This window comes from Cyprinus carpio, chromosome B3, assembly GCF_018340385.1.
Source record: "Cyprinus carpio isolate SPL01 chromosome B3, ASM1834038v1, whole genome shotgun sequence".
Classification (NCBI taxonomy): domain Eukaryota; kingdom Metazoa; phylum Chordata; class Actinopteri; order Cypriniformes; family Cyprinidae; genus Cyprinus; species Cyprinus carpio.
In genome coordinates, this window is record NC_056599.1 from 17,539,986 (window position 1) to 17,567,664 (window position 27,679).

The following is a 27,679-nucleotide window of genomic DNA, read 5'->3' on the forward strand; positions in this document are numbered from 1 at the left end:
AAAATGTTATTTATATCTGTGATACAAAGCTGAACTCCAGTCTTCAGTGTCACAAAATCCTTCAGAAATCATTTTAATATACTGATATACTGCCCAAGAAACATTTCTTATTATTATCAATGTTAAAAACAGCTGTGCTGCTTCATATTTTTGTGGAAACCATGCTACATTATAGTTCAACAGAACAGCATTTATTTGAAAAAGAAATCACTTTCACTTCTGATCAATTTAATGTGTCCTTGCTGAAAGAAAATATTAATTGTTGTTTGTTTTCAGGATACATGAGATATATATCATTATTTTTGAAGGGTTTATCATGAAGTATATTGATTGACGCTTTACCGACGGACCCTTATTAGTCTAAAGTGCAAAGAAAAACTGTGTTGATATGGACATGTTGTTTTTATTTGTGGGCTCAGGGGAATGTGGAGGCAATGAGCCGCTGCAAATCGATGATAATTGGATGCACTTGAAATGCCTCGGCAACAGTAGTCAGGGATGGCACTATCACATTACACTGTGAGGTTACTGAACCATGCGGCCTGTTTGTGTTGACCTCAGAAACGCCGCTTGAACATCAGCGCAGTGTGAGGAGAGCTCCCTTCTCTGGCCTCCTTCCAGGGAACCAACATGTCCAATGACCCCCCTCCTCCTTACCCAGGGGGCCCCAGTGCCCCGCTTCTCGTGGAGAAAAATGGGCAACCTTCAGTTCCTGGTAAATCCCTACATTTTTTTCTCATCTTTATAGACTTTAAATTAAGTCTTAGATTTAAATCTGTTTTTAAGACAGTCTCTTTGATATATATATATATATATATATATATATATATACACCTCAAAATACATTTTATATACCTTAATTATTTTTCTGCTACTTGCAAATCTAGCAGAAGGCATATAAGAGTTGTGTCATTTCTTTTATGTAAGTGTGTGTTTCCTCAGCAGCCAGTGCTCCAGTAACGACAGGACCTCCACAAGGGCCGCCACTGCCTCCAGATTATGGACCTCCACCTTATGAAGCTACACAACAATCAGGCTTTGTTCCTCCACACGTCCCAGGAGAAGGTCCCATGCCTAAGCCTGTGCATATGCCAATGCCCATGCCTCATCCTCACGGTGAGAGTGCCTTCCTAACTGAAACCATTAGCATTTCAGAAAGAAGAACTATTACTAAATTGAACTCAAAATCTGTTGTGATGCAACAGGTTTCCAGTAACAGGTCATTTTTCTGTTCGCAGTGAAACCAGAAAGTGATGTGTCAGGGCTAGGAGCAGTATTAGACATTTGCACCGACTTAATTGAGACTTTTAAAATCTTGTAAAGGAATAGTTCATGCCAAAATTAATATTCTGCCATCATTTATGTCATTCTAAACGTGTATGACATTCTTTCTTGTGTGTAACACGAAAGAAGATATTTTGAAGAACCAAACAGTTTTGGTTCCCGTTGACTTCCTTTTTTTATTTTTCGCCTACACTATGGAAGTCTCTGGGGCCGGAAACCATTTGAATATTTTTCTGAATATCTTCTTTTGTTTTGTCACAACATGTGGGTGAATGATGACAGAATGTTTTTGTGAATGGTCTATTTATTAGTTAAAAAAGTAATTTAATGCTGGTTAACGTTTATTTAATATACATTGAGATTTTGCACTGATGAGATTTCACTGTGGCCAGTGCTACTATACAAGATACGACAGGAATAGTTGTTTTTTAAAGGGATATTTCACCCAAGACTGAAAATTCTGTCATTAGTTACTCACCTTCACATCGTTCCAAACCAGCAAGACCTTTGTGCGTCGTATTACTCTTGTGAACGCACGTCAAAGACTGACAGGGAAGGGAAGAAATTGTTGAATAAAGTTGTTATTTTTGTTATCTTTGTGCACAGAAAGTATTCTCATAGCTTAATAGAATAAGGGTTGAACCACTGATGTCACATGGACTATTTTAACAACGTCCTTACTACCTTTCTGGGCCTTGAACGTGATAGTTCCCTTGCTGTCTATGCAGGGTCCGAAAGTTCTCAGATTCCATCAAAAATATCTTAATTTGTGTTCTGAAGATGAACGAATGTCTTACAGGTTTGGAACGACTGAACGAGTAATTAATGTCAGATTTTTCATTTTTGGGTGACCTATCCCTTTACGAAAACATTTCTTATTAACTAATACTAGATTTCCCCTACTTTTTCTCATTATAGACAAAATTCGAGCTATGTTGTCTTACTTTATGTACTGCAGGTGGTTACTATGCTCCGCCTGGACACTTTCCTCATCCGATGGCTGAGCACTATGGTCCGGGGCCCAGTCACTTTGCTCCAGGTCACACAGCCACAGTCCTCGCCCCTCCGCGTGCCGCCACCACCACCGTGACTGTTATACAGGGGGAGAATTTCCAGGCGACTCCAGTGCCGACGATTTGTCCACACTGCCAACAACCCATCATGACCCACATCAGCCACAACATCGGCCTCATGAATACTATTGTCTGTATGTTCTGCTTCTTTTTCGGGTAAGTGAACTGGACAGCTCAGTATGATCTGATGATATGACCTCTCCAGGGTTATAATAGTAAAGTTAAACTAAAACTAAAACCACAATCATAAAAATACCCTGTTATTTCAAATAAAACTGCAATAAAATATAAAATATATATATATTTATAATATTTATATGCATTAATTTCGGTATTTCATTTTTCATTTAGTGTAACTTGATTTACTAAAATAACTAAAACTGAAATAAAAATTAATAAAAACTATAGATATATTAAAAAACTAATATTACTGTAAGGGAAACAGGTCAATTTAGCTCAAAGGGAATCATTTAAGATTTTAAAGGGAATTTGAACAGAATCACTGTTTCACGGCTGATCACTGAAACGGCCAGCGATTCACTGAACGAGCCGTATAACATCAAATCTGCGCTGGATATTAATATCCAAAGTATAGTGAAAACATTATTAATTAGCACAGTAACAAGATCGGCAGTTTAAGACATTAACTTGTGAGCACAAAACACAAGATACTTCTCTTTTCAATATGAATAAGGCTTTATTAGATAAATCTAAGACATATTAACTAATCTAACACATAAGCACACGCACTCACACATTCACACAAGTTGCAGGAAGATAGAAAGTTAGGAAAGAATGAGTTTAAGAGAATGAGAATGTGAAATCCCAAGTTTACAGCAATATGTGAAATTGCATAGACATGAACAACCATTAATCACTTAATTAACCCTCGCACTGAGTTCCTCAATGAGGTTAAAATTATATTAGATAACACCAGTACAGATGTGAGTCTGGAGGTTACTTGCGTTGGCTGTTTAACGGGGTTCCCTTTGTTGTCGCTGAAAAGGGGGGTTTCCCGAAGTTGCTGATTGGCTGGAAGTTCAGTAGTCGTTGAAGTGACGTCTTGGGAAGCCCGTGGTTGGGCGTTGGCTGAAGATGCGGAGTTGGTGGGCTGGCTGAATTTTCAGACGGGCACTCGAGGTCAGACTCGGAGACACGGCGTTACAAAACTTGACTCAGAACACGAACTCTCAAACGGAAAAGAAAAGAAGTAAAGTTTGACGAGACTAGGTGGTGTTTCTTCTCATTGTGGCTAAGTAGCAGCAGGCGTGCAGGCCGAAGCACGTTGGGACGGCGCTCAAAGAACGCTAAAAGTGATGACAAAACATGACTAAAAGCTTAAACTACAAGCAAAGCTAAAAGCCGGCATGACTGATAGCAAAAGTTAAACGAAAGCTCAAAGCTAAAAGCAAAATTTGTTGGTGTCCTGAGTATTTAAACTGGCCTTTTGGCCACACCTCAAATGTTGTCTTGACCAATTAGATATTGTCTTTTCTCGGTGTGTTGCGATGTTTGTCCCACCCATTCATAAATCATATGTTATCTTATCAAGCACGAGGTCCGAATTTTCCCGCTCTTGCAGGGTATAATTTGGACATGATTCCTATAACAAGAATATGATACATTTGACAAATAACTGATGGTCAGAAACGTTTCAAGCAAGAAGATTCGAACACACACATGCTAAACATGAATATGATCCCTTAAGCTATTCAAGAGTTATTTAAAAAGACATACACAATAAGTGATTAGAAACATTATTATCAAATGTGTGGGTTCATGTATGATATGGAGTTGGAGCAATGGACTGATATCCATTTAGAAGTCTTTTTTGAGTTCATTTTGGTGCATATATGCATTGGAAGGCATTCTCTGTGCCATTCTGTGGAGTAAGGATATGTCCTGTGAAGACCAGAGGGGTTAACAGGTCTCCTTAGGAATTTCAGTCTGGTTTTGCTAGGTGGGGGGAAGTCAATCCAACGATCTTGTTTACTCTCATGGCTTTACATGTGAGGTTTAGACTGTCCATTTCTTCGATTACTTGCCCCAAATTAGACAATCTCTTCTTCGAATTGAAATTGTCAATAATTGTTCTAATGGTGTTAATGTTGAAAGCTGTTCTCTGAAAGAGTTGGTTGGTTATCAGACTGTGGTGCTGGGAGTTGATTTACAGCATCCTGCCTTTCTGTGGAATTCGGCTCATGTTTCAACCAGGCTCCCGATCGAATCTTTAATTTGTCTGGTTCACGCTACATTACAAAAACACAAGATTGAAATTATGAATAAAACAATAACAGTCTCTATACTATAACTGTGCGTTCACAACACCGGCGTCGAGAGCGTCAAAGTGGCCGGAAGTCATTAATTTTCAATGAGAGCTGGCGTCGAACAGCGGCGAGGAGCGGCGCGGCGCGACTTGGACATTGAGAGCGTCGAGTTGAAATCAGGGCAGCTTTATGGTAATGAGCTATGACGCGGTTGGGCGGCAACCAATCAGAACATAGAAGTCCACTGCTTGAGAGGATTCCAGAGAACGCAGTCCTGTAAACTTTGGTTCCGACCACATTAGTTCCCAAGCAAAATGGAGGAGAGATTGATCATTGCTGTTGCGGGTTTCCCAATAATGCAATTCATTTGCTCAAAATAACACCGATTTGACCAACTGCATTAAAGCTACACTTCAACCAGGAGAGTTTGAAATGTAGGTTGCACACAGATTAATGGCAAAGTTAAATAAACACCAAGGCTAGTAAATGTATCCTATAATGTTGAAATTAGACTACCATGAACACAAAAGCCACACCACACAAATGGCTTTTAATTGGTTTATTTCATTAGCAAACATGTAACTACAATAAAGGTATTTCCGCCAATCAATTTCTCACTTTTACATTTAAAATATTTAATGAGGTTAACTTGTAAGGTTACCCACCTTGTGGTCAGTCATATAAGATCAACATTTTTTTGTTTTTGTTTTTGGGCCCCTCCAAAAATATCTACACTACTATTCAAAGGTTTGGGTTTTTTTTTAAAAACATGTTTTTGAAAGAAGGATTCTATGCTCAATAAGGCAGTATTTATTGGATCTTAATACAGTAAAATAACAGTTTTCTGTTTCAATATATTTCAAAATGTAATTTATTGTTGTAAAGCTGAATTTTCAGCATCATTTCTCCAGTCTTCAGTGTCACACAGTACTACAGAAATCAATATGCTGAATTGCTGCACAATAAACACTTCTTGCTATTATCAATGTTGAAAACATTATTATTTTTGTGGAAACCATGATAAAAAGAAATGTAAAAGAACAGTTATTTGAAGAAGATTTTTTTTTGGACTTTTGATCAATTTAACCATTTAACTGTCACCCCCATTTTTTAAAATAGGCATTAAAGTGCACTATCCAAACTTAAATTGTTGTAATTTATGAACACTTTGGAATATAGACTTTAAATTTATAGACTATAAATGTTTTTTTTTTTTTTTTGAAAAAAATTAAAGTATCAAAAAGTTATAGAAGTTTAAATGTACTGTAAATAAAATGCGCTGTATTAATTTTATTTAATTTTATTTATTATAAATATTTTACATAACAGGTTTTACTCTAAATTTGGTATAAAATTAAAGCCTTCTGTCTACATAAGTTATGTTCCAAATTTGAAGTTGATATGAAAAAAAATTGAGGTTCCTGTGAGATTTTATTTAGGGTGTCATACCACAAACAGCCACTGGGAGCCATCAAAACTCCTTTGAATTTTGTTTAAACTATCTTTAGTGAATAAAAGTGTTAATTTTGCTTAAAAATGTTACTGACTCCAACCTTTGAATGGTGGTGTACATGAATTTTAGTACAGAAATTAAAGCAGTTTTCAAATAGAAGTGGTGTATTCAGGTCATTGTGTGCCTGAATTGCATTTTTTATTTAGTTTTGATTAAATTAATGCATAATGAGCCCTCAGTACTTCGTGGAGATTCCTTCTGACTCTTTTCTTTGTTTTGCAGGTGTGAGCTAGGTTGCTGCTTGATCCCGTGTTTCATGGACGACCTCAAAGACGTGACGCACACTTGCCCGAACTGCAAGGGCTATATTTACACATACAAGCGCATATGCTAACAGTTTATTCCATCAACAATCTTGCTGTGACCTCATTCTGGTGGGTGTTGATGACTCGCTTTTTCGTGTTCATTTTGCCGAAACTGACAGTCCATATTTCCAGCCTCTTCTCACTTCATGTAACTATTGATTCTCACTCACTTTGAGATAGTTACTGATGCTAGTAAAATTAAGCAGCGGTCATTGAAGGATCGGTAGATTTTATATGCACAATGGTCAGGGTTACATTGTGTCATCCAAGTACTGTTTTATTTTTATTTTAGCAGTAGAGCAAAGTGTATACATTTAGAGAATATGTGAAAACATTAACCTCGAAAAGCTCTTGTGAATATTACTGAGTAGCGAAACTAAATGAAGTTCACTTCAGGGTCAGTATTGTTGGATTGTAGAATTATTATTTTATGAATTATTGTTATATTTTAACCTATTAAAATGAAAGTCTTTGATGGCTGGGTCTGGGGCTTTTGAAGTCCTGAAGTAACATTGTTACTTTTACATGTGAAAATGTCACCGTATTTGGTATTGTATGCAAATGTCATGGGATTTTTTTTGCTTTCACTTTTGTTTTTGATTCTTATATTTGTCGATAAGGCTCATTTCAAGTCGATTTGATATATGTGTATTGATGTAACAGCCATTGTGTCATTTTAGATGAAGGATTTCTGTTGGTAAAGGGATCTGTATGTTCATCTAAATTTCCTTTTAGTACTTTAGAGATGTCATGCTAGGGACATATTTGTCGAATTCAGCCAAAATACACTTAATTTTTTGGAACTGTGAATCAGAATTATAGCCATGGTGCTTTTCAAACCACTTTACTAGCTGTTCTGTGTTGTCTGTTTGAGAGTTCTGTAAACTATCATCTGCTATTCAGGTCAGTTTATTAATCGTTAATAAGGTAGATCTGTGTTTGCTGATACTAAGGTTGGTGTAGAAACATCTATATTAACAGATAAGCATCCTTTAACAGTTATTCTGCTGAAGAACATGTTTAGAAGTGGTTGTTGCATATTCTTCGAAAAGAAAAAGACTTTTCTGGTTAAGGCTGTTCAAAGCTGCTTTGCTGTTGGAGTTCGCCAGCATGATGAAGGACGCTGCATGAAATCACTGTAATCTTGCATAGCGCTCTGTTGGGCCATATGTGCCCTCAGTGTGTCACGCTGTGCTGGCTGCTGCACTGGGCTTCATAACTCAAAGCAGATTAACCCTTCGCTTATTAATACTTTGTGCAACAGGCCACAACGATTTAAAGGATGATTATTATTATTTTTATTTTTTTTATTTTTTTTTTTTTTTGTGGTCAGGTTGTGATTTATATGGAATCATCCAAAGAGATTGTGTCCTGGCTCAGAAATTTTACATTTTCTGGTCGTTTTGTTCTGTCCATAAATGTGATTTACTGCTGAAATGGTACGAAATTTTAAAGGTACAACATCAGCAGTGCTTAGACACTATATATATTTATCTATTTACCTCGGTTTATAATTTTTTCTTTAAAACTACACTAAGTAACATTTGGGTCTGTAGCGGTTAAAAAAAATAAACCTGCATGGGTCTTGCGGAATAACATTGTTTTGGTTGTGCTTCGGCTCCGGTTCTCTGCGTGGATGAATGTAGTTTGACGGACCGCTGTATCGGTGTGCGGGGTTTCTTTAAATTTTACAATCGCGATTTCCCGTATTGAATGATCCATGGTAATTTTTCTCGTTCGTTGTGACAGCAAACTCTAAGTTTGTACGCCTCTCCCACAACATAAACGCTAAGATATTTCTCTGCGTACGGATATATGCTGATAAATAATGCAATGCACGGAAGAATGTCCTAGTAGCCTATGCAATTTCACGCAAAATCCGTCCTCACTGCTCTAAAAAAAAAGTAATAAGTAATTATTATAGGGTAATTAAATTGTATTTGGGTGAATTAAGGACGTTTTTACTCTAGCTCTTTAATAATAATATTTATTTTCATCAAAAAGTTACATAGTGTAGTTTTAAATGAAGATTTAGATAATAATCATGTTTCTCTGGTAGACAATCTGCCAACATTACAGCTATTTAACAATCAGACTTTCCATCGTACTGTTTAACACAAAACGTAGCAGTCGCTCGGTAAATGCACACACGCCTCTTTGTATGATCTTTTTAATCAAAAACAAACACTGAATTTTCATAGTATTAGCCCTATATGCATGCAGGTGTTACAAACTGCCACATTCAATTCTGATTTCAAAGTATTCAGCAGTTAAAATTCCAATGTACTCTTGTCTGACTGAAGAAAAAAAAAAAAGAATTACCTCATCCCATCCATCTTAATCTCATTTTATCAACCATGACCTGTAATATCATCAAGACACCTTGCCATCATCTGCAAAAACTACATGATGTCTGTTTGATTATTGGAAGATAATCTCCAGTAAATATGTATGCATGACCATGGGGTTTACTTGCACAGTCCAGTCTGACTCCCTTTAATTTAATATGCTCTTGACTGCGTAGGTCTGCTTGCTTTGTAAAGTGACTTGATGCTGTTGCAGACAATAGATGTCAAGCTTGAGAAATAGTATATGGCACTACACCAGATGCCATCAAATGTGTATGTAAAACAAAACTTATGGACTGACTGAACAAATAAAAAGACAAACTGTATCATATACGAGCAGTCATTTTATTACTTGCATGCGCACACACACTCACACAAAATCAGTCATCAGGCCAACGGAGCTCATATTGTTACTGTCATTATGATACATACATACACATTCTGTAAAAGTGAAAATAAAGTAGTTAATGATGCATAAAGGGTGTCTGTGGTTTTTAATCCAAATACATGAAGACACAGTTTTGCCTCCAACAAATAAATATAAAATAGAATATTTTATGAGCCCACATTCTGAGCCTCAAAGAAAGTTCAAATCTGAGATCTCTGGTTTAGTCTCTCCAGCGATGCCCACACTGTAGATTGCAGCACTTGTAGAAGGTTGTCATTGGTTCATCAGCAGACCTAGTTTGAATCTGCATAAAGTAGGCCCTTGGGTGCTCACATTTTGGACAAGGTTCTGCAAAGAAATATTATAAAGTGTTATACCTCAAAACGAATCAAGAATGATTCAAATCATTCATTTAAAGCCAACAGAACACAGCCAACAAATATTCACTGTGCATACAAGTACTGTATAATAATACACTACAGAATACACGGTTTTACCTGGAGTGGAATCCACGTTTTCCCAAGCAGCAGAGCCCCCGAGAACATCATCAACCTCCTTCAGTTTGGGGTACTTTCTGTTATTTACCTGTCAAAATAACCAAGTTACTTCCACACACTCCATATATATATCCTTTGGTGACATCTGAAAATACATTTTCTCTGAGTAGTTCTTTTAATTTGTGATCAAAATGTTTTATGTAGTACAAATTAGTGTATCTATGAATGTAATCCACATCTGTCACGTTCAGATCATCACGTGACCTACAGTTGCATACTTGGTTTCGTATACTGTTTTCCGCCTACTACAAAGTATCATCGGCTGATACTACAGTATGTAGTCTTTCATACTTCCCGAAGGCATATTCGGATGCAGCAGCCACTGAATCCGAGTCACTTTATTTATTCTGCACTCAAATAAACGTATTACATGTGTTCTAAAAGAAAAGTTCACGTTTTGTTCGAGCATTACATGCATTTGAATGGAACGTTCACGTTGTTTAATTCGAATTTAGTGTGTTATATCGTTACAATGTTAAAAACATGAATCTTACCATGTTTTCGAATCACATGTTCGCACGTTACATGTGTTGGAATCGAACATTAATTTTATTTCACGAGTAATCTAATCGAATGTTGGCACAATCAGATATGCTTGAATCATAATGTCCAATCATTTCATATTCAGAGTATTTCATTGTGTTCCATTTAAAAACGAACTACAGATAATCACGTATTTAAACAAAACGTTCCAAACGCGTTTATGTGTTGTAGTGGTAACATTAACTCATTACCTTCCTCGTGATGTTGTGCACATATGGACATGTGTTACACGCGAATCTGAAGCATCGCTGTCCCTCTTCCACGATTAACACATTCCCACAAGTTGGACAAAACAGGAGCATTTTCAAGAGGTTATATATAATACTGTTATGTTCTTTTTTCTGATGCTATTGAAGTTTATGTTACACACATGTCCATAGATATGTCTAGTCGCTACAGGAAACACATGATGTGAACGTGCCTCACTTTTCTATGCTCGACATGAAACGAAATATAAACGCGAATAAACATTATTTATAGGGTATATAGTAATGTTATTTATACCTAGAACTGTCAGGAACTATATATATGTTAAATTAAAATATTTAAATGTTAAGAATTGTATAGTCGGTATCGGAAATATAACATAGAAACGCATGCGGAACTAAATTTTGGTGCATCACAGAAATATTCCGACAGCGTGTAGAAAAAAATGGATATAAGGAAAGCTGGAACGCAACAGAACTATACATGTTACAATTTTATCAGAAATAATTTACCGGCTGTGCCATAATTCCGTTTAAATTCACTAACTGATTTAATAAACATGGAAAGAACTTGACGCCTCTATGTCTCGTATTTCTGGATGAAGCGTTAGACTTAACTTACATCAAGAAGTTTTCGCTTGTCATCAGTTGAAAATGGATGAATTAAAGGAAGAAAACCTAAAGAATGTAGACAAGGCTGAGTTGGAGGAGAAAACTGTTGTAGATGAAATTAAAAAAGAGCAAGAAGAAGAAGAAGAAGATGAGGAGGAGGCATTGCCACACTCTGAATTTCTTGACATCTTTGAGGAAGGACTGGCTCTGATGGTCCAAGACCCTTTACTGTGCGACCTGCCAATCCAGGTCTACCATCGAACAGTTTGTTTTAATAGAATAAAATTGAAACAAGCTTCAGGTTTGAATGTATTAATTCACAAGGTCTAGAATTCTGAATCTTTTGTGATCTTTTAAATGTTCAGGTCACACTGGAGGAGGTGAACTCTCAGGTGGCTCTGGAATACGGTCAGGCCATGACTGTTCGTGTTTGTAAGGCTGATGAAGAAGTCATGCGTGAGTTTTCTTGGAATTAGTTGGAATTGCTATACGTGTATTGATTCTAACTGGATCAGATCTGTTCACAGCTATTGTGGTTGTGCAGTCTGCTACGGTTCTGGATCTGAAGAAAGCCATTCGCAGATATATGGAGCTAAAACAACAACGAGAGGGAGGTGTCAAGCATATCAGCTGGTGAGACGTCAAAAAATGTACAGGATTTGATTTTGCATTTGTTTTTGTTTTTCCTAATCTACTTTCCCTGTCAAGGAAATACGTGTGGAGGACATTTCATCTGGTCTTCAATGGAGAAAAATTAGAAGATGACAAAAGAAAGCTGAAGGAGTGAGTCCAAATAAATAATCAGTTGCTTTTGTAGAAATGTGTTAACTTGTATTCATTGGGTGCTCAGTAATTACTGTGCTTTGAATTATAATGTTTTGATTGTGTTTTTCCTCTGTCCTCAGCTACGGGATCAAGAACAGAGATGAAGTGACGTTTTTGAAGAAACTGAGAAGGAAATGAAGAAATGAAGTTCTCTTTAATGGATGAAATTTGTAAATAATGTATAGACATTTAAAATGAAATATTCACCCACATATTAAAAACTCATCCTCATGGTGTTCCCTACCAAATACTGTTTCCTGTTATTTTTCTGTGGAGCAAAAAAGGGAAAAAATTAATTGAAATAAGTAAATGATGACTTAATTTTTTAAGGTAAACTTATCCTGTGAAGGCGCCATTTGTTGAAGCAATTATTCTAACAAGTAACTTAAATAGCTATTCTTAGAATACATTTTATAAAAGCTCTTTGTTCCTTTTAGTTAGACGGAAACCCAAACTGTCACATTTTCAAATATGCAAATATATGATAGTCCTCCTTTTCGAAGATGCCTAGTTATTAACATGTATATGTGGTACATTCACAAAACCGCTGATTCACTGGAAGTAAATGCCTCATAAAGTGATTACAAAAATCATATTTGTGTATTTTATGTTGCTTTTCTATTGATTAAAATAATTAAACCCGAACATGGTAAAAATTAGTTGTTTTCAAAAGTGCAATTTAAGTCACATTACTGTTGCTTGCTAAAGTGCTTAATATTAAAAGTCCCACCGGATTTGCTGCAAAACTGTAGATATTTGTAATTTAAGACCCTTGTCACAATGTGAGTTAGTAGTAAAATACAGGTAAACCACACACTTTAAATATTATTTTCCTCATACTGTTCCGCTACAGTATGACTAGCCTCTTATTTCCTTGTTACTGCAAAGTGAAGAGGGACTGAAGAGAAACTGCATCACACATGGGTAATTATTAAAATACATTATTTATTTTTTAATTTTAATTTTGGAATTGCACTAGGGTTGAACAGTATTTTTCATATCAGGAATAAACTTTCTATTCCTTTTAAACAGGAATGGTTTCTGTTATGAAACTATCGTATCTATTTCAGAGTGGATGCTGTATGAAGGTTTGAGGCTTTTGGAGGTTTAAGTGGACCGTCATCTCAACCCTCAACATGTCTGATGCACAGCTGATGAACATTTTTGAGGAGCTGAACCGGCTTTCCTTTCGCAGACAGCAGCTGACTGACAAACGCAATATGCTGGCTTTGCTCATCCAGTTCAAGCGAAACAATGGCCAGAATGAGCAGCGTGAGTCCCATTAACTTGAACTACTTGATAACAGAAGCCAAATAAACAGTGGAAGACATTAACGGATTATTCATAAATATAGAATTTGGTTATATATGAAAATATAGTGATTTCTCATTGTATAGTGTTATAGTATGTAAGGAAAAAACTAATGTTGCTCACATGAGATCTTGTAATCAACAGATTATTCCAGTGAGACTGAAGAACTTAAAGAGATTGATGAGCAGCTTAAGGTTCTCACTCAAAAGAAGCTTGAACTGGAGAGTTTGCAAGAAAGATTGGGAGGCAGTCATTTAATAGGTATGGCAATTTGATATCTTGAACAGTTAAAAAAAATAAAAATAAAAAAATACAGGAAGTATACTTAAACATTTGGAATTTGACATCTGTATTTGTATTTGAAGGTTTTTTATATGTCCTTATGTTTTTATTGTTTCAGAAACAACTGTTTCATCCACATACAGTCCGCCATCTTATCCAGGTTAGTAGGTTTTGATATTAGTTTCAGTGATGGTAAGATGTGATCAGGCACGTGCACACATAGACATCAAAGAGGGCTTGAGCACCTGCCCTTTTTCGTCCACGAGAGAAACTGCCCTTTTTCTGGGGATTTATTTTTTTTTTTTAAATAAATGAATATGTGTGCATCTGTGTGTTTCTGTTTGCACACAGCTTTCCCTGTCAAAAAAACAAAACAAAAAATAAATATATCAGGTAGGGCCGCAGAAGTGAAGCCCTCCCTCCCTTTCCAGTTGTGTTTGTCTTGGTGTGGAGGTGAGGGGTGATGAAAAAAAGACTAAGCTACCTGTGCCTCGAATTTACAGCTAATTATCCATATTAATTTGTCTTGCTAACATCCATGACTCATGAGCTACCATGTAATAAGTTAGGTAAAGTTAAGCTAAGGCAATATATCATAGGCCTACAGTCTACTTTAATGGAGAAACGACAGCTGAATACAGTAAAACTAATAACGTCATCAGAATCGCCACATTGATATCAGTTAAGCTGCTGTATTTGTGTATCTTGTCAATAATTTTTTACAGTGTTTTTCCTGTAAAATATTAAATTTGCACCAATTGCCTCTTTCAGTTTAGTGTGAAGGTCTTTGTTGTTTTTGAAGTGGTTTGTTCATCTTCGGAACACAATTTAAGTTATTTTGGATGAAAACCGGGAGGCTTGAGACTGTCCCATAGACTGCCAAATAAAATATACCGTCAAGGTCCAGGAAAGTATGAAAAACATCGTCGGAATAGTCCATCTGCCATCAGTGATTCAACTGTAACGTTATGGAGCGGAATACTTTTTGTAAGCGAAGAAAACAAAAATAACGACTTTATTCAACAATTCGTCTCCTCTGTGTTTCTCCGCATCACTGTAGTGCCATTTTGGAGAATATCCGCTGAACACAAGCAGCGCGGCTGACACAGAAGAGCATACGCTGCTTGCGTTCAGCGGATATTCTCCAAAATAGCACTACGGTGATGCAGAGAGACACAGAGAAGACGAATTATTGAATAAAGTCGTTATTTTTGTTTTCTTTGCATACAAAAAGTATTCTCGTCGCTTCATAACATTATGATTGAATCACTGATGGCAGATGGACTATTCTGACGATGTCTTTCATACTTTTCTGGACCTTGACAGTGTTGTTTATTTGGCAGTCTATAGGACAGTCACAGGCCTCCCGGTTTTCATCCAAAATATCTTAAATTGTGTTCTGAAGTCGAACGGAACTTTTACAGGTTTGGAACCACATGGGGGTAAGTGATTAATGACAAAATTTTCATTTTGTGGTGGAGTATCCCTTTAACGTTTTGTTTAGAAATAAATTAAAATAAACATGAGAAGTGCCCTTTTTTCCACTTGAGCCCCTGACCCTCAAAATGTCTGTGCACGTCCCTGGATGTGATGTTTTTTGAGAGAACTACGCAAATACAAAATCCAACAGGACCAGAGCTTCCTGAAAGCGGCTCATGTTTGTTTTTCTCAGCTCCGCAGGTGATTGTGGAGATTGAGGAACTTCCTCGACACTCAGCTCGGACACAGTGTCCATTCTGTCACCAGTATATAACCACAGAAGTCACAACCAAAGCTGGCAGTGCTGTCTATATTGTGTGTCTTATTTCCATTCTTTTTTGGTGAGCTAAACTTTCGTCTGATATTTTACTTTATTTATTCTCATTCACGTCCACTATGCCACTGTGTGATTACCATTATATCTTTCTGTTACGTGTTAAACATGACATATTTGTGTTCTTGACTGTTTCTTGTGTAGTTGTATAGCTGGTTGCTGTGTCATCCCGTTCTGCTTGGATAGATGCAAAGACGTCGTTCACAAGTGTCCAAAATGTCGGAGTCACATAATAACATGCAAAAAGCTCTGAGGAGGGGAACGTTTGAATCCCATAATGTGAACTGACCTGAAAAGGTTGCTGGAATTGTTTCAGCTGATGTCATCCTGAACGTTTTACAGGGACAATCCCCATGGAATTACCGGAAGTGGCTTTTTAAAGGGGTCATATGACGTTGCTAAAAAGGACATTATTTTTCTGTATTTGGTGTAATGCAATGTGTGTATGCAGTTTAAGGTTCAAAAAACACATTCTTTTCCACATACTGTACATTATTGTTTCTCCTATATGCCCCTGCCTTCTGAAACACATTGATTTTTACAAAGCTCATCGGTCTGAAAAGCAAGGTGTGCTCTGATTGGCCAGCTGTCCAGTGCATTGTGATTGGCTGAATGCCTCAAGTGTGTGACGGAAATGTTATTTTTCGGTGGGGTTCCTCCAGTAAAATTAGCATTCCAGGGGCTTAATATCATGTTATTGGGGGCACTTAAACCTGCCGACATGAAAATCAACACGTGGCAATAGTATTAAAGTAGCCCAACTTGGCAACACTGAACTGAAAGCATGTGCTTGCGATTTACTACTAATCACAGGAGTGGTTTTACTGACGAGATGGACATGAAAATCGCATTTGATTTTTTTGCACAGCCTTAGACCCATTGTAGACGACATGGCGGCACCGGCGGCAACAGCAAGAATAAAAGTTACGCTTACAGTCTTAACTTTTATTAAGAATATCTCTTTGGGTTTGAGACTTTAGTCCTTGCAACTTTAGGGATCTTATCTATTCACGGACAGCTTGTAACACTCCAAAGAGAACGGACATTTTTAAATTGCATCATATGACCCTTTTAAAGGAAACGATGGCGCTATCTGACGGTTCGCTCTTTGTGGGGACAAAGACAACTTTTCGGTTTGCATAAAACTTTCCTCCAGAACTAATGAAACCAAAAGGAAAATGTAAGATGTGTAAATCTTCTGTGAGATTTCAGTCTTCTGGTTTGAACTTTAAGAACATTCAATGCCAAATTTGAATTTTGGGTTGAATATTTGCTAAAGCACTGAACACTTTCAGGTTGTGCAGGATTATATATATATAAATATTTATACAGGATTTCTGTGGTTTTAAGAGGTTTTAAAAGTCTTAAATCCCCCTTTTACAATTTAAGGCCTTAAAATGGTCTTAAATCAGAGTAGAAAGTCAAGATACATTTACCTGAAATGCAAATGTAAAATGAAACATGCATGTATATATTTAAGAAAAATTTTATATTTATATGAATTATATGAATTTAAATATAAACGTAAAAATGTATTATATTTTCAAAAGATTTACTGTATGTGTTTGTCTTTAAACATATAAAAATAAATATACACAGTACACACATATATTGTGTAAAAAAACTTTTATTTTGGATGCGATTAATCTTTATTAATCATTTGACAGCACTAATCTGCAACAATGTGGATTAAGCAAGCAGATTCTTTCGGAGCCTATGGGCAGATATTTAGGGGCCAACCACTGAAGGTCTGTAGATACCTATTGTATCCTTTAATGTTCTTCTTCTCACTCTTGAGTCTATAGCAGCCCATAAAACCGTATGGTAAAAAGTTGTGAATTTTGGCACACATTTAGAGGACAGTCTGTGCATTACCCACAGCAGATCTGGAGTCTTTAACGTAATCTCTCTAGCGCCACCAACTGTCAAAAGTTGCACTCATGTTCATTTAAAATTAATATATATATATTTTCATAAAAGGAAAAGGAAAACCCACAAACAGTTTTTTTTTCTTTAGATTCCTTGGCTGAAGATAATTCAATTGCACCCAATAATGTCATTTTCCATCATAAAAATTTCCAGATATTTTGCGTTTTCCGTAAAACCTACTTTTTTAAACTACTCCTAGACCATTAATCTGATTTACATAAAAAAAGTCAAATCAGATCATGTTCAGACAATGCTGACAAAAAACAACGTGGAATTCAAGTTGATTAGCCTTGAATAACAAGCAAATGAATTAAACAGAAGCACATCAAAATGGACAAGAGGCTATATCTATGCAACACTTTTGTGTATGCAGACTAAACTTGGTGTGTATGACAACCATGACCTGAGGGTACCTGCACAGTTTCGGCACAGCGCCACCTAGTTGTCAGGTGATGTGAAAAAAATTATATTTTGCTTATTACTTCTTAAAGGTGCCATGTGTAAAAATTGAGGTAAAAATATCCAAAAAATGACCTACACGCATCAAAAGAATGAGAAGAAATAAGGGCGATGATGTCATTAAAAAAATGTCAAGTTATAGTGCTGCAGAGATATCAACCTTAATTAGCATTAGCATTACTAGCCACGGCCCGACAGGTGTCGTAATACCAGTTTCGGCCATGGGAGGCGGTATGCGGGCAACATAACCACCAGCCAACCTGCAATACACGAATAACTCGCACAGCTTGTGGGCGTACTTGAACCTGATGTCAAGCAACCGCGCTCGGAATCACAAATCAAATCCGATAAGAAAAGGAGCCGAAACAGAGTAAACATCGGCATTGCTTTCCATCGCTGGAGACAACTGATGGACTTGAAAGAAATGAGCTTCGACTCCGAACTTGCAACATTTCTTTTGGATTGGTAAGTAAGATGCTGTTAGTATTTCGCTAGAAGTTTGTTTTATATGTTTGCGTATTTTTTTCAGGAAGTTATAACATAGAAATGTATCGAGGGCTGTTCAATAAACGTGCTAATGTTAGCGATGGCTAACCGTAGCTGCGTTTGATAGTAAGCTAGCTATAACTTACCCACAAATCCGATCCGGTTTTCACCTGTTATCTACCAAAGCCCGTCTCTACCAAGCTGATGCTAAAATGTAACATTACCTAAGAAGCTTGAAATGTCTTCGATGATAATGAACCCGAGAGAGAGAGAGAGAGAGAGAGAGAGAGAGAGAGAGCGAGAGCGAGGTTATCTGCCGCGCGCGCACTCACTCACTATATTCAGAGCTGTCAAGTTTTTGAAAGCGTGTGAAAAGAGTCAACTGCGTGTGTCTCACGGTGAATGCTTGAGAGTTGGCAGCTCTGGTTACGTTGGTTGGCGCTAGCTTGGTCAACATCAGCTGTCTGATGTTGACCAATGATGTTGACAGAATGCTGTCTGTCAAATTAATTTAATTCGAATAATGTGTATATACAATTCAAAATGTAATATGAACAAAACGAATATGAACATATTCACTGGTAAAGGTGAAGGGGAGTAGCTTGAAGATGTCATGTTTCAAAATCACTTGACATCACCCAGCGTTCCTCTGGAGGCAAAACGTCCTCTTAGGCTTCGGCTATGGCTCCAGGGTTGTTGTGAAGGTAGGGGGCGGAGCATAGAGACTATGCCGTTTCTCGTTTGTTACTCTAGAGTAGACCAATTCACTTTATTGAGGCATACTGCCCCCATCTGGTATGGAATGTGGAGTATGACTTGCGCTGCGTCCGAAATCGCGTACTATGTGAGTAGGTACTACATTTAAATTAGAACGTACTTCACGACCGTTAAAAAAGTACGTTCTATATAGTATGAATACGGGTAGTATGAATGGAGTCCGTACGTACTACATGCGCCATATTGGAAATGTCACGTGACATACGCTATCATAACCGCGAAAATTTAAAGAGCCCATTCCACTGACTGCACCAACTGCGAGCGATGTTTTTAGTTCTGCTTTTCTGCCTTCATCGGCGTTTTTACGTCGTTGGAGCGCACAGTCCAGAGGAGGCGTCGGTCAGCTACTCGCAGATCACGCCTTCGTCGAGAGCTTTTACGGAATTTCTCAAATAACTTAATTATCATCATTTATTTAGCTAATAAAATTTTACCAGAAAAAACACACAACCCTGTGAACGATGACAGATGTTGATTTTTGGCAAGGATTAAAGTAATTTATTTACTTGTGCTATTATCATCGATGAATAAACATGAATGAATCAATAGAGTTAACGTTACATATGTAACTTATGTGTGTATCTTTTTTGATTCATTCATTGTTCAATTTTAATAGCAATTTTAAATTTTTTTTAATGGCAATAGCTCTTTTTCATTAACATTAGTGAAATAACTTAACTTAAATATACAAGCTTGATCAATTTAATTATTTTTTTTGTCAAAAAATTTATTTTAATTTTTAATATTTTAATAATTTCTCCTATAATTCTAGGAGAAAATTGCAATTGACACTTAGAGGCTTTTACATCTGATGTCTTCATTATATTTATAATATATATAATATATATATAATATATACACACATACATATATTCAAATACATCATGCATAAGAAATGGGTCGTATAGACATATAAATACAGACATACTATATTTATAAATAAGCCAACACAAGAAAACAAGTATCTGTTAATTAAAGTTGTATTCTAAAATAAAACTATATACATGTTTTACAGATTGTGAGCCCTACAATCTACTGCCACCTGAATGCTGCTGTGGCAATTCTTCGGCTGTATTTTGAAGATGGATCTGACCTCCGCCCCAAACTCCGACTTTCACGGCAGTCCGTCCAATCCTTGATTGCTGCAGTGAAACCTGAATGCGACCATGGCTGGGAAAAGGACGTTGAGGTGCTGTGTGTTCCTTTACTGGCTGGCCCATGCAGCATCATACCGGGTAGTGTCACTCACCTTTGACATCCCGAAGTCTACTGTGCACGACATTGTGCACAGAATGAGCAAGGCAGTCATCGGGATTTTGAGGCAACTCATCGCTTTCCCCCAGTGCGGATGACCTGGAGGCGGTGGGAGCAGGTTTTGCCCAGCTGGCAGGGTCTCCAGCTTTCAGAGTAGTAGCTGGTGCTATAGATGGCTGTCACATCCGCATTAAACCACCAGCAAGTGATGTGCAGTGCTACTTTAACTGGAAGCTCTTTAATTCTGTACAGCTGCAGGCCATCACTGACCACCAGGGGAAGTTCCTCGACATTTTTGTGGGTATCCTGGGTCTGTGCACGATGCCAGGGTGCTGAAGAACAGCCCTGTGTACACTGGCCGCCTGTTTCCACCTGCAGGAAAATGCATCCCTTGGAGATGGTGGGTATCCTTGCCTGAGTGCGCCCATCTGCCTCATGACGCCATACAGAGAGCCTGTACAGAATGCTGTACAGGCTCGCTACAACAGGAAGCATTCTCGTGCACGGAACATCGTCGAGATGCCTTCGGGATGCTGAAAACACGCTGGCGTTCCATTTTTTTCAAGGCCCTGGAAGTCAGCCCTGCTTTTGTGCCAGATGTCATAGCATGCTGTACGGTGCTCCACAACCTCTGTCTTAGTAATGGGGACATAGTTGATCCAGAAGTTGCGGAGGATGGCGATGGCCCACCTGAACCCTGCAACACAGAAGCCAGCGCAGGAGAGCATGTGCGGGACAATTTAGCTGCAGCGGTGTCTGCACCTGGCAACTGTGTGCCTGCTGCTCTTCATGAGCACGATTACCTGTAGGACACTTAACACAGGTTAAAATCAGTTCTTGTTCTTAGATTGACAGTGTTCCAGCTTGTCTATGTTAGTTATTATGTAAATAGTTAGGTGTGTGTGTGTGGGCACAGCCCACAGGGTGCTGTGATGCGTACAGTGCAGTAGTAGTAGTTAGAGAGGTGCATGGCCCATCTGTGTGCATCCCTCTGTCTTACAGCTCACTGCCGCTGGACAAAGCCTCTCCATCACCAAGACTCCTGTCGGCCTCCTCGCGGCTGCACATGGTAACTGGGGATATTGCAGACCCAGGCCAATCGACAGGGGATCTCGGAGCTACAGTGGTCCCTAGAGGTGACACCCACCAACCACTGGCACACTGCCTTAGGCTGTGTGTGAATATGTGATATGTATTCTAACTACATATCACATACTTGAGCTTAATTACAAATTATTTACTTCAAATCCAAATCCAAAATTACCCAAGGTGTAAAGTCCTCATCTTGTACACATGCTTTGAAAGGAACATATATTGAGTTATTTTAAAGCGATGCCCTACAAATGACATTGCTAGTATCAAAGTCCCTTTAGATCTTTAAGAAACCTGTGAAAATTACCTTACTGAAGCTGCTGAAGTTAATTTTCTTTCCTCATCATGACACTATAATAAAAATGTTCTTAATACTTTTCCTTTTGGTGGTGCTTTAAGCTCTATTATAGTACTTTATGCCAAAATTATGTGATTTTGTTTTAAGCTTTGTATTCTGTATCCGTTTAAAAGTTAAATACACAAAAATAAAACAAATACATTTTACCGGTGTCTGAAGTGTGTGGGCATTTCTCTACAGTGCAGCACTTGTTTCAAAAACCATCTGGAATCTGCTACAAAATACAAAACACTTAAAAAATATTAATTACTCAATGCCACATATTAAGCACTTTACAACTGACAATCTAGCTACTGCAAATCCCTGGGAATTAAGTGTTTTGTAATAAACTTGCAAAACCAGCATGACACAACTTACTAACAAATAAATGAAGAGAGTGTGTATCAATTGATTCCTTTATTTTTTTTGCTAAATTATTTCTAACAGCGCTGAAGAAATCTTTCCTCTCTCTCTTTTGTCTCCCTTTCTCTCCTCTCTACTTCTCTGTCTCTTCTTTCTTCTCTTTCTCTGGCCTCCTGTTCTAGTCTCTTCTCATGCTCTCGTCGCTCTTTTTTCTTTTCTTTCCTCCTTTTCCCTCCATCTCTCTCCATCGCCTCTCCTCCCTTTCAATGGCATCTCTTTCTCTTTCAGCTTCCCTCTCCTCCATCTCTCGGATCAGCTCCTCAAAATCTTTCCTTTTCCTCCCTACTCTTTCACGCTCTAACCTCACTGAGGATGGAGAGGTAACAGCAACATCCGGGCCAGATGAGGCAATAAGGGTGGGTGGTGTGATGGTCTGCCCCCTATTGCCTCATCCATGGCAGAATACCATTTCCAGGCTGCTGCTGTAACCCCCCCATCCTCAGTGCTCACCCCAGTCTGTGGACATTTCAGATCCTACAAATATTTGAAAACAGAATATCAAGACAGTCATTACATTGTAAAACATATGATTTGTTCTAAATGATCGCATTACAGGGCCAAACATGAGCATGATTCAATCATGGACAGAATTCTCATTTTAGGGTGAACTACAATAATAATAAAAAAAATCTTACTTTATATTTTTGTTTAAGGTTCTCCCATTTTTTTTTTTATCTGAAGAGCAGACATTTTGCCCCCCCAGCCTCTGCTCTGTGATAAAAACTCTGCAATAAATGCACAGAAATCAAGCATAAAAGGATCTTTAGTAAGAGCTTGAGTAGAAAATTTTAACATCTACAACTAACTTACCATTGAATCTACACTAGAATAAATTAACATATTACATTTGTCTTGTATACGTTACTTACTCAAAACCTTTAATTGCACAGCATTTCTCTTTCCAGTGAAGAGGGCTTCATTAGCCACTCTCCACTGTATCAGAGCACGGGTGTGTTCATCAGTCCCTGCAAAATCAGCACAGACGTGATGAACCATGGTCAATCTATTTATGTTACACGGAAAAGCCGAGGTAACTTGTTAACAGTTGTTAACAGCAGCTTGCTATGTAACCAACAAATAGTGCATAATATCAACACTGGTAAAGGAGAAATAAAAAACGTTTTTAGTTTACTGCAGTTTTGTAACCATCTCATTAAACTGCTAAACAACGAACGTCTTTGTTTAAAGAAACAGTGTTAGTTAGATGATTTACATTAGCCCGGACTATTCCGTAATAATAATGATAAAACTATATTTTTTTTCTGAATTGGCTGGAAAAGGACACCCTCAATTTACATTTTTTAAACTTTTAACAAGATAACCGTTTACTTATATGATGTTAAAAAAATACAATTTAACCACAAAATAACAAAAATTGTTTTATAAAGAACTTACACTTGAATAGAGCCGCGTCTCCGCTTTCCGCCATTTTCAAAAATAACGACGACAAATCCTCCCCCGAGGCATCATGGGATAGTAAAGTGTCCACCGTATGCGCACTCGGTAATCTCGCCGGAAGTAGGTCATCCGGGTACTTTTCGCCTACTGTTAGTTTTGTTTCGAATTCTATGATTTCGGACATACTACTCTGCTCGCGTACTGTTTTTCGCATACTATATAGTAGGGAAGTATTCGATTTCGGACGCAGCGTTGATTTTTTTGCCAGACATTACACATGGCTCCTTTAACAGTTTGGTCAAAAATCAAGACCACAACCGTCTCTTTGGATTCGGTGCAGCATACCAAGTTGACTGATACCCAATTTAGCCATGTTGGACATATTTCTGTGGCACCATGCCCTGATGGTACTCAAAAAGTTTCAGGGCAAGACCACCTTGTGGTCAAAAAATGCTAATAGCTTTTAAATATTTTTGTCATGAGACTGGTCCACTTGATGGATTTACTTGGATCATGCCGAGAACATTGATACCATCGATACTAATTACACCACAAATGTCCTGTCTGGCATTTTGATTTTCTTTGAAAACCTGCTTCCCCTCCTAAACCACTGGCCCCATTTTCACCAAATCTGACTTTGCTTGTCAAGTAAATGTATCTTGATTTAAGGATGTTTATTTCAAAAGAACATCACTTTTTGTGGTATGATCAAAAGGTAAAGTAATTGGGAGCAGAGCTATTCAAACCTTAAGCTGTATTTTTATTTTTTTAATAAATTGAAAAGTAATGGAGGTTAGTTGAAAGCTGTACTTTCGAATTTTGAAGTATTAATAATACAAGCGATTCTTTGCTACTTAGACATTTACTTTTTGAAAACACGGTGTTCCCTTTAAATTTATTCCTTAAAAGTTCCTTTACTTGGTATTAAAAAGTGTAAAATTTACCTCTATAAAATCTGCAGAAACCCTGTCGGCACTTTAACAAATGACTGATTCTGTTTGCATGTAATAGAGTATGAGTCCTTCAGCTGGTTAAAAGCAATTCTAAATTATTTTATATTGTTTTGTAGGTTATGTTAGGTTAAAAATATTACCTTTGGTAAATTGTCAAATGTTAAGGGTATTTATTGTGTTCTTAGCTTTGCTATGGTTCTGTCCTTTGAAAGGCCAAACAAGTAATTTCAATGTTTTACAAAATGTCAAAGATAACCTCAAAACATTATTTACAGTTGCACAAATGCAAAATATGAGGCATACAATCTACATCGCACTTCAAAGGGTCAGTAAGATTTTACATATTTCTCTTCTTTTCCTCTTCATAACAGAGCAACTACTCTTGATGGACATATTGAAAAAAGGTACACAATCCTAATAGTCTTTACAGGTTCATTTAAGGTCTAATAGGATTTGACTCCACCACGGGCCCTTTTTTTTTTTTTTTACACACAAAAAAAATACATGTAGAGCCATAAAATATGTGATAAAAATATATATGAGAACTGCATAAATGCAGTAAAATGGTATGTTTACAAAATTAAAAGCTTTGGGTCTCTGATAGAGACAGAACTATGGTATCCCTTTAGAAATTGTGAAGTTACATTTCTAAATACAGAAACACATTCTTTCATTTTGACAAAATGCTTGGATTAAGAACTGATTGTCAATGAGTTCAGTCCAAGGTCAAGTAAGTGCACTATTTGGCATGTTTGGCGTATATTCACAGAGTGTCTAAAGAGAAATCTGCTATTACATCAGCCAAGCACTAAAGAAAAACATTTCATAATGATCCATCTGAAGGGAGCGGTGATAAGAAATCATTCAGCCGTCTGTTTCAAACTGTTCCAGCAGATGACGCTACATTGTCACATTTTATAAAAAAAAAAAATCTAAAACCAAAAACTAATTTATTCTTCCAAATAACTGAGAAGATGAGGTTTAGGTACATTAACAAAGGCAAATTACCTGCCAGCTACCTATATGTCAGTGGTTATGAAGAAAGAAGCTCAGATTCTGTGAAATACAGTGAATTTCAGTTCATCTACATCCAAAAAACACATCTGTACTGTACTAAAGAGCCTGACCAATCAAAATGCAGCTGCTCTCTGATGTCATTCTGATCTGAATATGAAAATTTCACTGGTCCTGTTTAGGGTTGTGTCCCTGGTCAAGACACGCAACAGTGTCAGTTCAGACTGTAAGAGCTGAACCCTGTCCTCTCTATCTACTCTTTTGATAGGGAGAAGTATGGCCCCTAGTCAGGCGTTTGTGTGCCTCTCTCCCTCCCTCTCTTTGGCCCCATGCTGGGTTTGGTAAACAACCTCGCTCTGACCTTTCCCAGTCAATGCACCGGATGATTTCGAATGTTTAGAAATTGAATGTTCTTATTTAGCTGCCACAATTTCGAGTACCCTAATGCAACAGTTAACAGCTCATTGAGCATGGCAGATGAATGTAAATAAGCCACTAAACAGGTTCCTGCGATGAAGGTGGCATCACATTTGTAACAATTACCATGGCACAATGTTTCCATCACAAAAGTCTGACATTTGCAAACTCTGCAGTTAAAAGAATAGCTCACCCCAAAATTATAAGTCTGTCATTATGTTGTTCCAAACTCAAATGTTTTTTTTTTTCTTCAACAACACAAAAGAAGATATTTTATAGAACGTTTCAGCTGGTTTTTGTTAATACCATCAAGTTAATGGGGTCCAAAAATGTCAAACTTCGATACGGACATAAAGGTAACATGAAATGAATCCATAGGAATCATTTTGTATGATATGCAGTTTTTAAGCCTTTATGTTGATTTGCGACATTCGGTGAGGTTTTACATTAAAAAAAAAATTGTGATTAAATGCAAGTCTTTTGTATTGAGACATATCTGAGTGAAACATGTTACTGAAAAAGAAGCCAAATTTAACTTAGTCTCTGTATGCACTGATTAATGTTTTGGTATGGTTTGAGAGTTAATAAAGACTTTGAGTAAATAAAGTTTGATCTGTTTATCGTAGAAAGTAATCGTGCTGCTTCAGAAAGCTTTGAATATACCAGTCAAGTCATATTTTATGCTACCTTTATGTCCTTTTTGGAGTTTGAAAGTTTTGGATCCCAATGGAAAAAGACAGCTGAACAAGATTTTCTTGAAAACATTTTCTTTTGAGTTCAGAAAGAATGAACGATACGAGCTTGGAATGAGGACAATACTTTTTGAACTTACTATCCCTTTAACTCTAAAACTACAGAGTTTCTGGACAACGCAAATAGCAAAGGCACTATGATTGTACTTATAATCCTTGCTTTCCCCAAAATATATGATACATTTAAAATATGTTCTGTAAGAAATTATACTTATCAGAATCTAACAAAAAACAACATTCTAACTTTCTCTATAATATAAACCAGGAGTTTCAAAGACTGCTTTAAAATATGAAAAGCAGAAGCTCACTGCCTAAATATACAGGTGAGAAAAGAAAAAAAAGAAGTGTCTTTACATTCTTCTGCTTTGAAAGAGGTGTTGGTGACAAGAACAGCACACAAACCTGCACGTATATGTGCAGCTGAGAAAAGCTGATGCTACACTATCAGTGGTCTGCACACAGATGCTCGGAACCATCCGCAAATCTTTTCAGAACGTCTCCGATTTCCATCCCTTTGTGAGCTCAGTCCCAGTGTAACTGTAAATCAGTGGAGTCCAAAAAATCAGATGAAAAGTCTGCATTCGGTAAGGAGATACCAGCAGGACCTGGAATTGTAAGGTCCAGCCACTCCATGTTGTCGAGGCCTGCGTCTTGCAGAGGGAGGGCAGAAGGTGGCGTGTCGGTGAAGGTCAGATCTGAAGTGTCCATTGGGGATTGGGGCCGCTCCAGCAGCTGGTTTTTAAGCTCCTCCATCAGTCTCAGGGTCCGTGGCTCAGCGTCCTCCAGCAGGGCCTCTAACTGGTTATCAGAGGCCAGGGCTACCATGTTGGGTGGAGGTGCTTGGGTTTGGTTGGGCGTGTGGGCGACGTGTATCTGCGGTGGAGGACGAGACAGCACTGTGTTGATGGGCAGGGTGGTGATGTTTGCGGTCACCGGAAGAAGTTTGTCCAGAGATGGATCCTGCCTGGATAGAGGGGATATTTCTGGGAAAGCACAGAAAACGGTTTAGATATAGAAACCTATTGCAGTTGAAATCAAAGAGCCGTTTTGACTTTTCTCAC

The 27,679-nt window shown here is 37.6% G+C and overlaps 6 protein-coding genes across 9 annotated transcripts in view; 4 read left to right on the forward strand and 2 right to left on the reverse strand.

Moving 5' to 3' along the window:
• The window catches only part of LOC109070543 (vascular cell adhesion protein 1-like), a 34,383-nt gene extending 33,703 nt beyond the window's left edge, over positions 1–680 (forward strand). The window contains exon 10 of the mRNA XM_042720034.1: positions 562–680. Coding sequence (XP_042575968.1) covers positions 562–641 — 80 coding nt within the window. The 3' untranslated portion in view covers positions 642–680. The remainder of the gene's footprint in view (positions 1–561) is intronic.
• Positions 573–9,121, forward strand: LOC122136516 (cell death-inducing p53-target protein 1-like). 2 transcript variants are annotated; one of them, XM_042720037.1, is made up of 4 exons: positions 573–715; positions 946–1,116; positions 2,243–2,513; positions 6,360–9,121. In XM_042720037.1, the coding sequence occupies exons 1-4, from the start codon at positions 631–633 to the stop codon at positions 6,469–6,471; spliced, it is 639 nt and encodes a 212-aa protein (XP_042575971.1). In that variant the 5' UTR covers positions 573–630; the 3' UTR covers positions 6,472–9,121. The 2 variants fall into 2 exon arrangements, with proteins under 2 accessions (XP_042575971.1, XP_042575970.1); XM_042720036.1 differs by having other exon boundaries at positions 574–715; positions 943–1,116.
• On the reverse strand, positions 9,117–10,773 carry LOC122136517 (DNA-directed RNA polymerase III subunit RPC10). The gene is made up of 3 exons (XM_042720039.1): positions 10,470–10,773; positions 9,676–9,763; positions 9,117–9,526 (listed from the first exon to the last, which is right to left on the reverse strand). Exons 1-3 carry the CDS (start codon positions 10,578–10,580, stop codon positions 9,399–9,401), a joined length of 327 nt encoding a protein of 108 aa, XP_042575973.1. The 5' UTR covers positions 10,581–10,773; the 3' UTR covers positions 9,117–9,398.
• Positions 10,774–10,909: 136 nt separating this feature from the next.
• Positions 10,910–12,169, forward strand: LOC109073451 (small nuclear ribonucleoprotein 25). The gene is made up of 5 exons (XM_019089573.2): positions 10,910–11,345; positions 11,462–11,552; positions 11,624–11,729; positions 11,805–11,879; positions 12,002–12,169. Exons 1-5 carry the CDS (start codon positions 11,139–11,141, stop codon positions 12,057–12,059), a joined length of 537 nt encoding a protein of 178 aa, XP_018945118.1. The 5' UTR covers positions 10,910–11,138; the 3' UTR covers positions 12,060–12,169.
• Positions 12,170–12,318: 149 nt separating this feature from the next.
• On the forward strand, positions 12,319–15,819 carry LOC109073424 (cell death-inducing p53-target protein 1-like). The gene is made up of 5 exons (XM_042720038.1): positions 12,319–13,193; positions 13,377–13,493; positions 13,633–13,674; positions 15,187–15,334; positions 15,472–15,819. The coding sequence occupies exons 1-5, from the start codon at positions 13,058–13,060 to the stop codon at positions 15,578–15,580; spliced, it is 552 nt and encodes a 183-aa protein (XP_042575972.1). The 5' UTR covers positions 12,319–13,057; the 3' UTR covers positions 15,581–15,819.
• An 8,906-nt stretch (positions 15,820–24,725) lies between these two features.
• mrtfbb (myocardin related transcription factor Bb) overlaps positions 24,726–27,679 on the reverse strand; it is a 35,886-nt gene continuing 32,932 nt past the window's right edge. For all 3 annotated transcript variants that reach the window (XM_042720041.1, XM_042720040.1, XM_042720042.1), the window contains one exon: positions 24,726–27,601. In XM_042720041.1, coding sequence (XP_042575975.1) covers positions 27,141–27,601 — 461 coding nt within the window. In that variant the 3' untranslated portion in view covers positions 24,726–27,140. The remainder of the gene's footprint in view (positions 27,602–27,679) is intronic.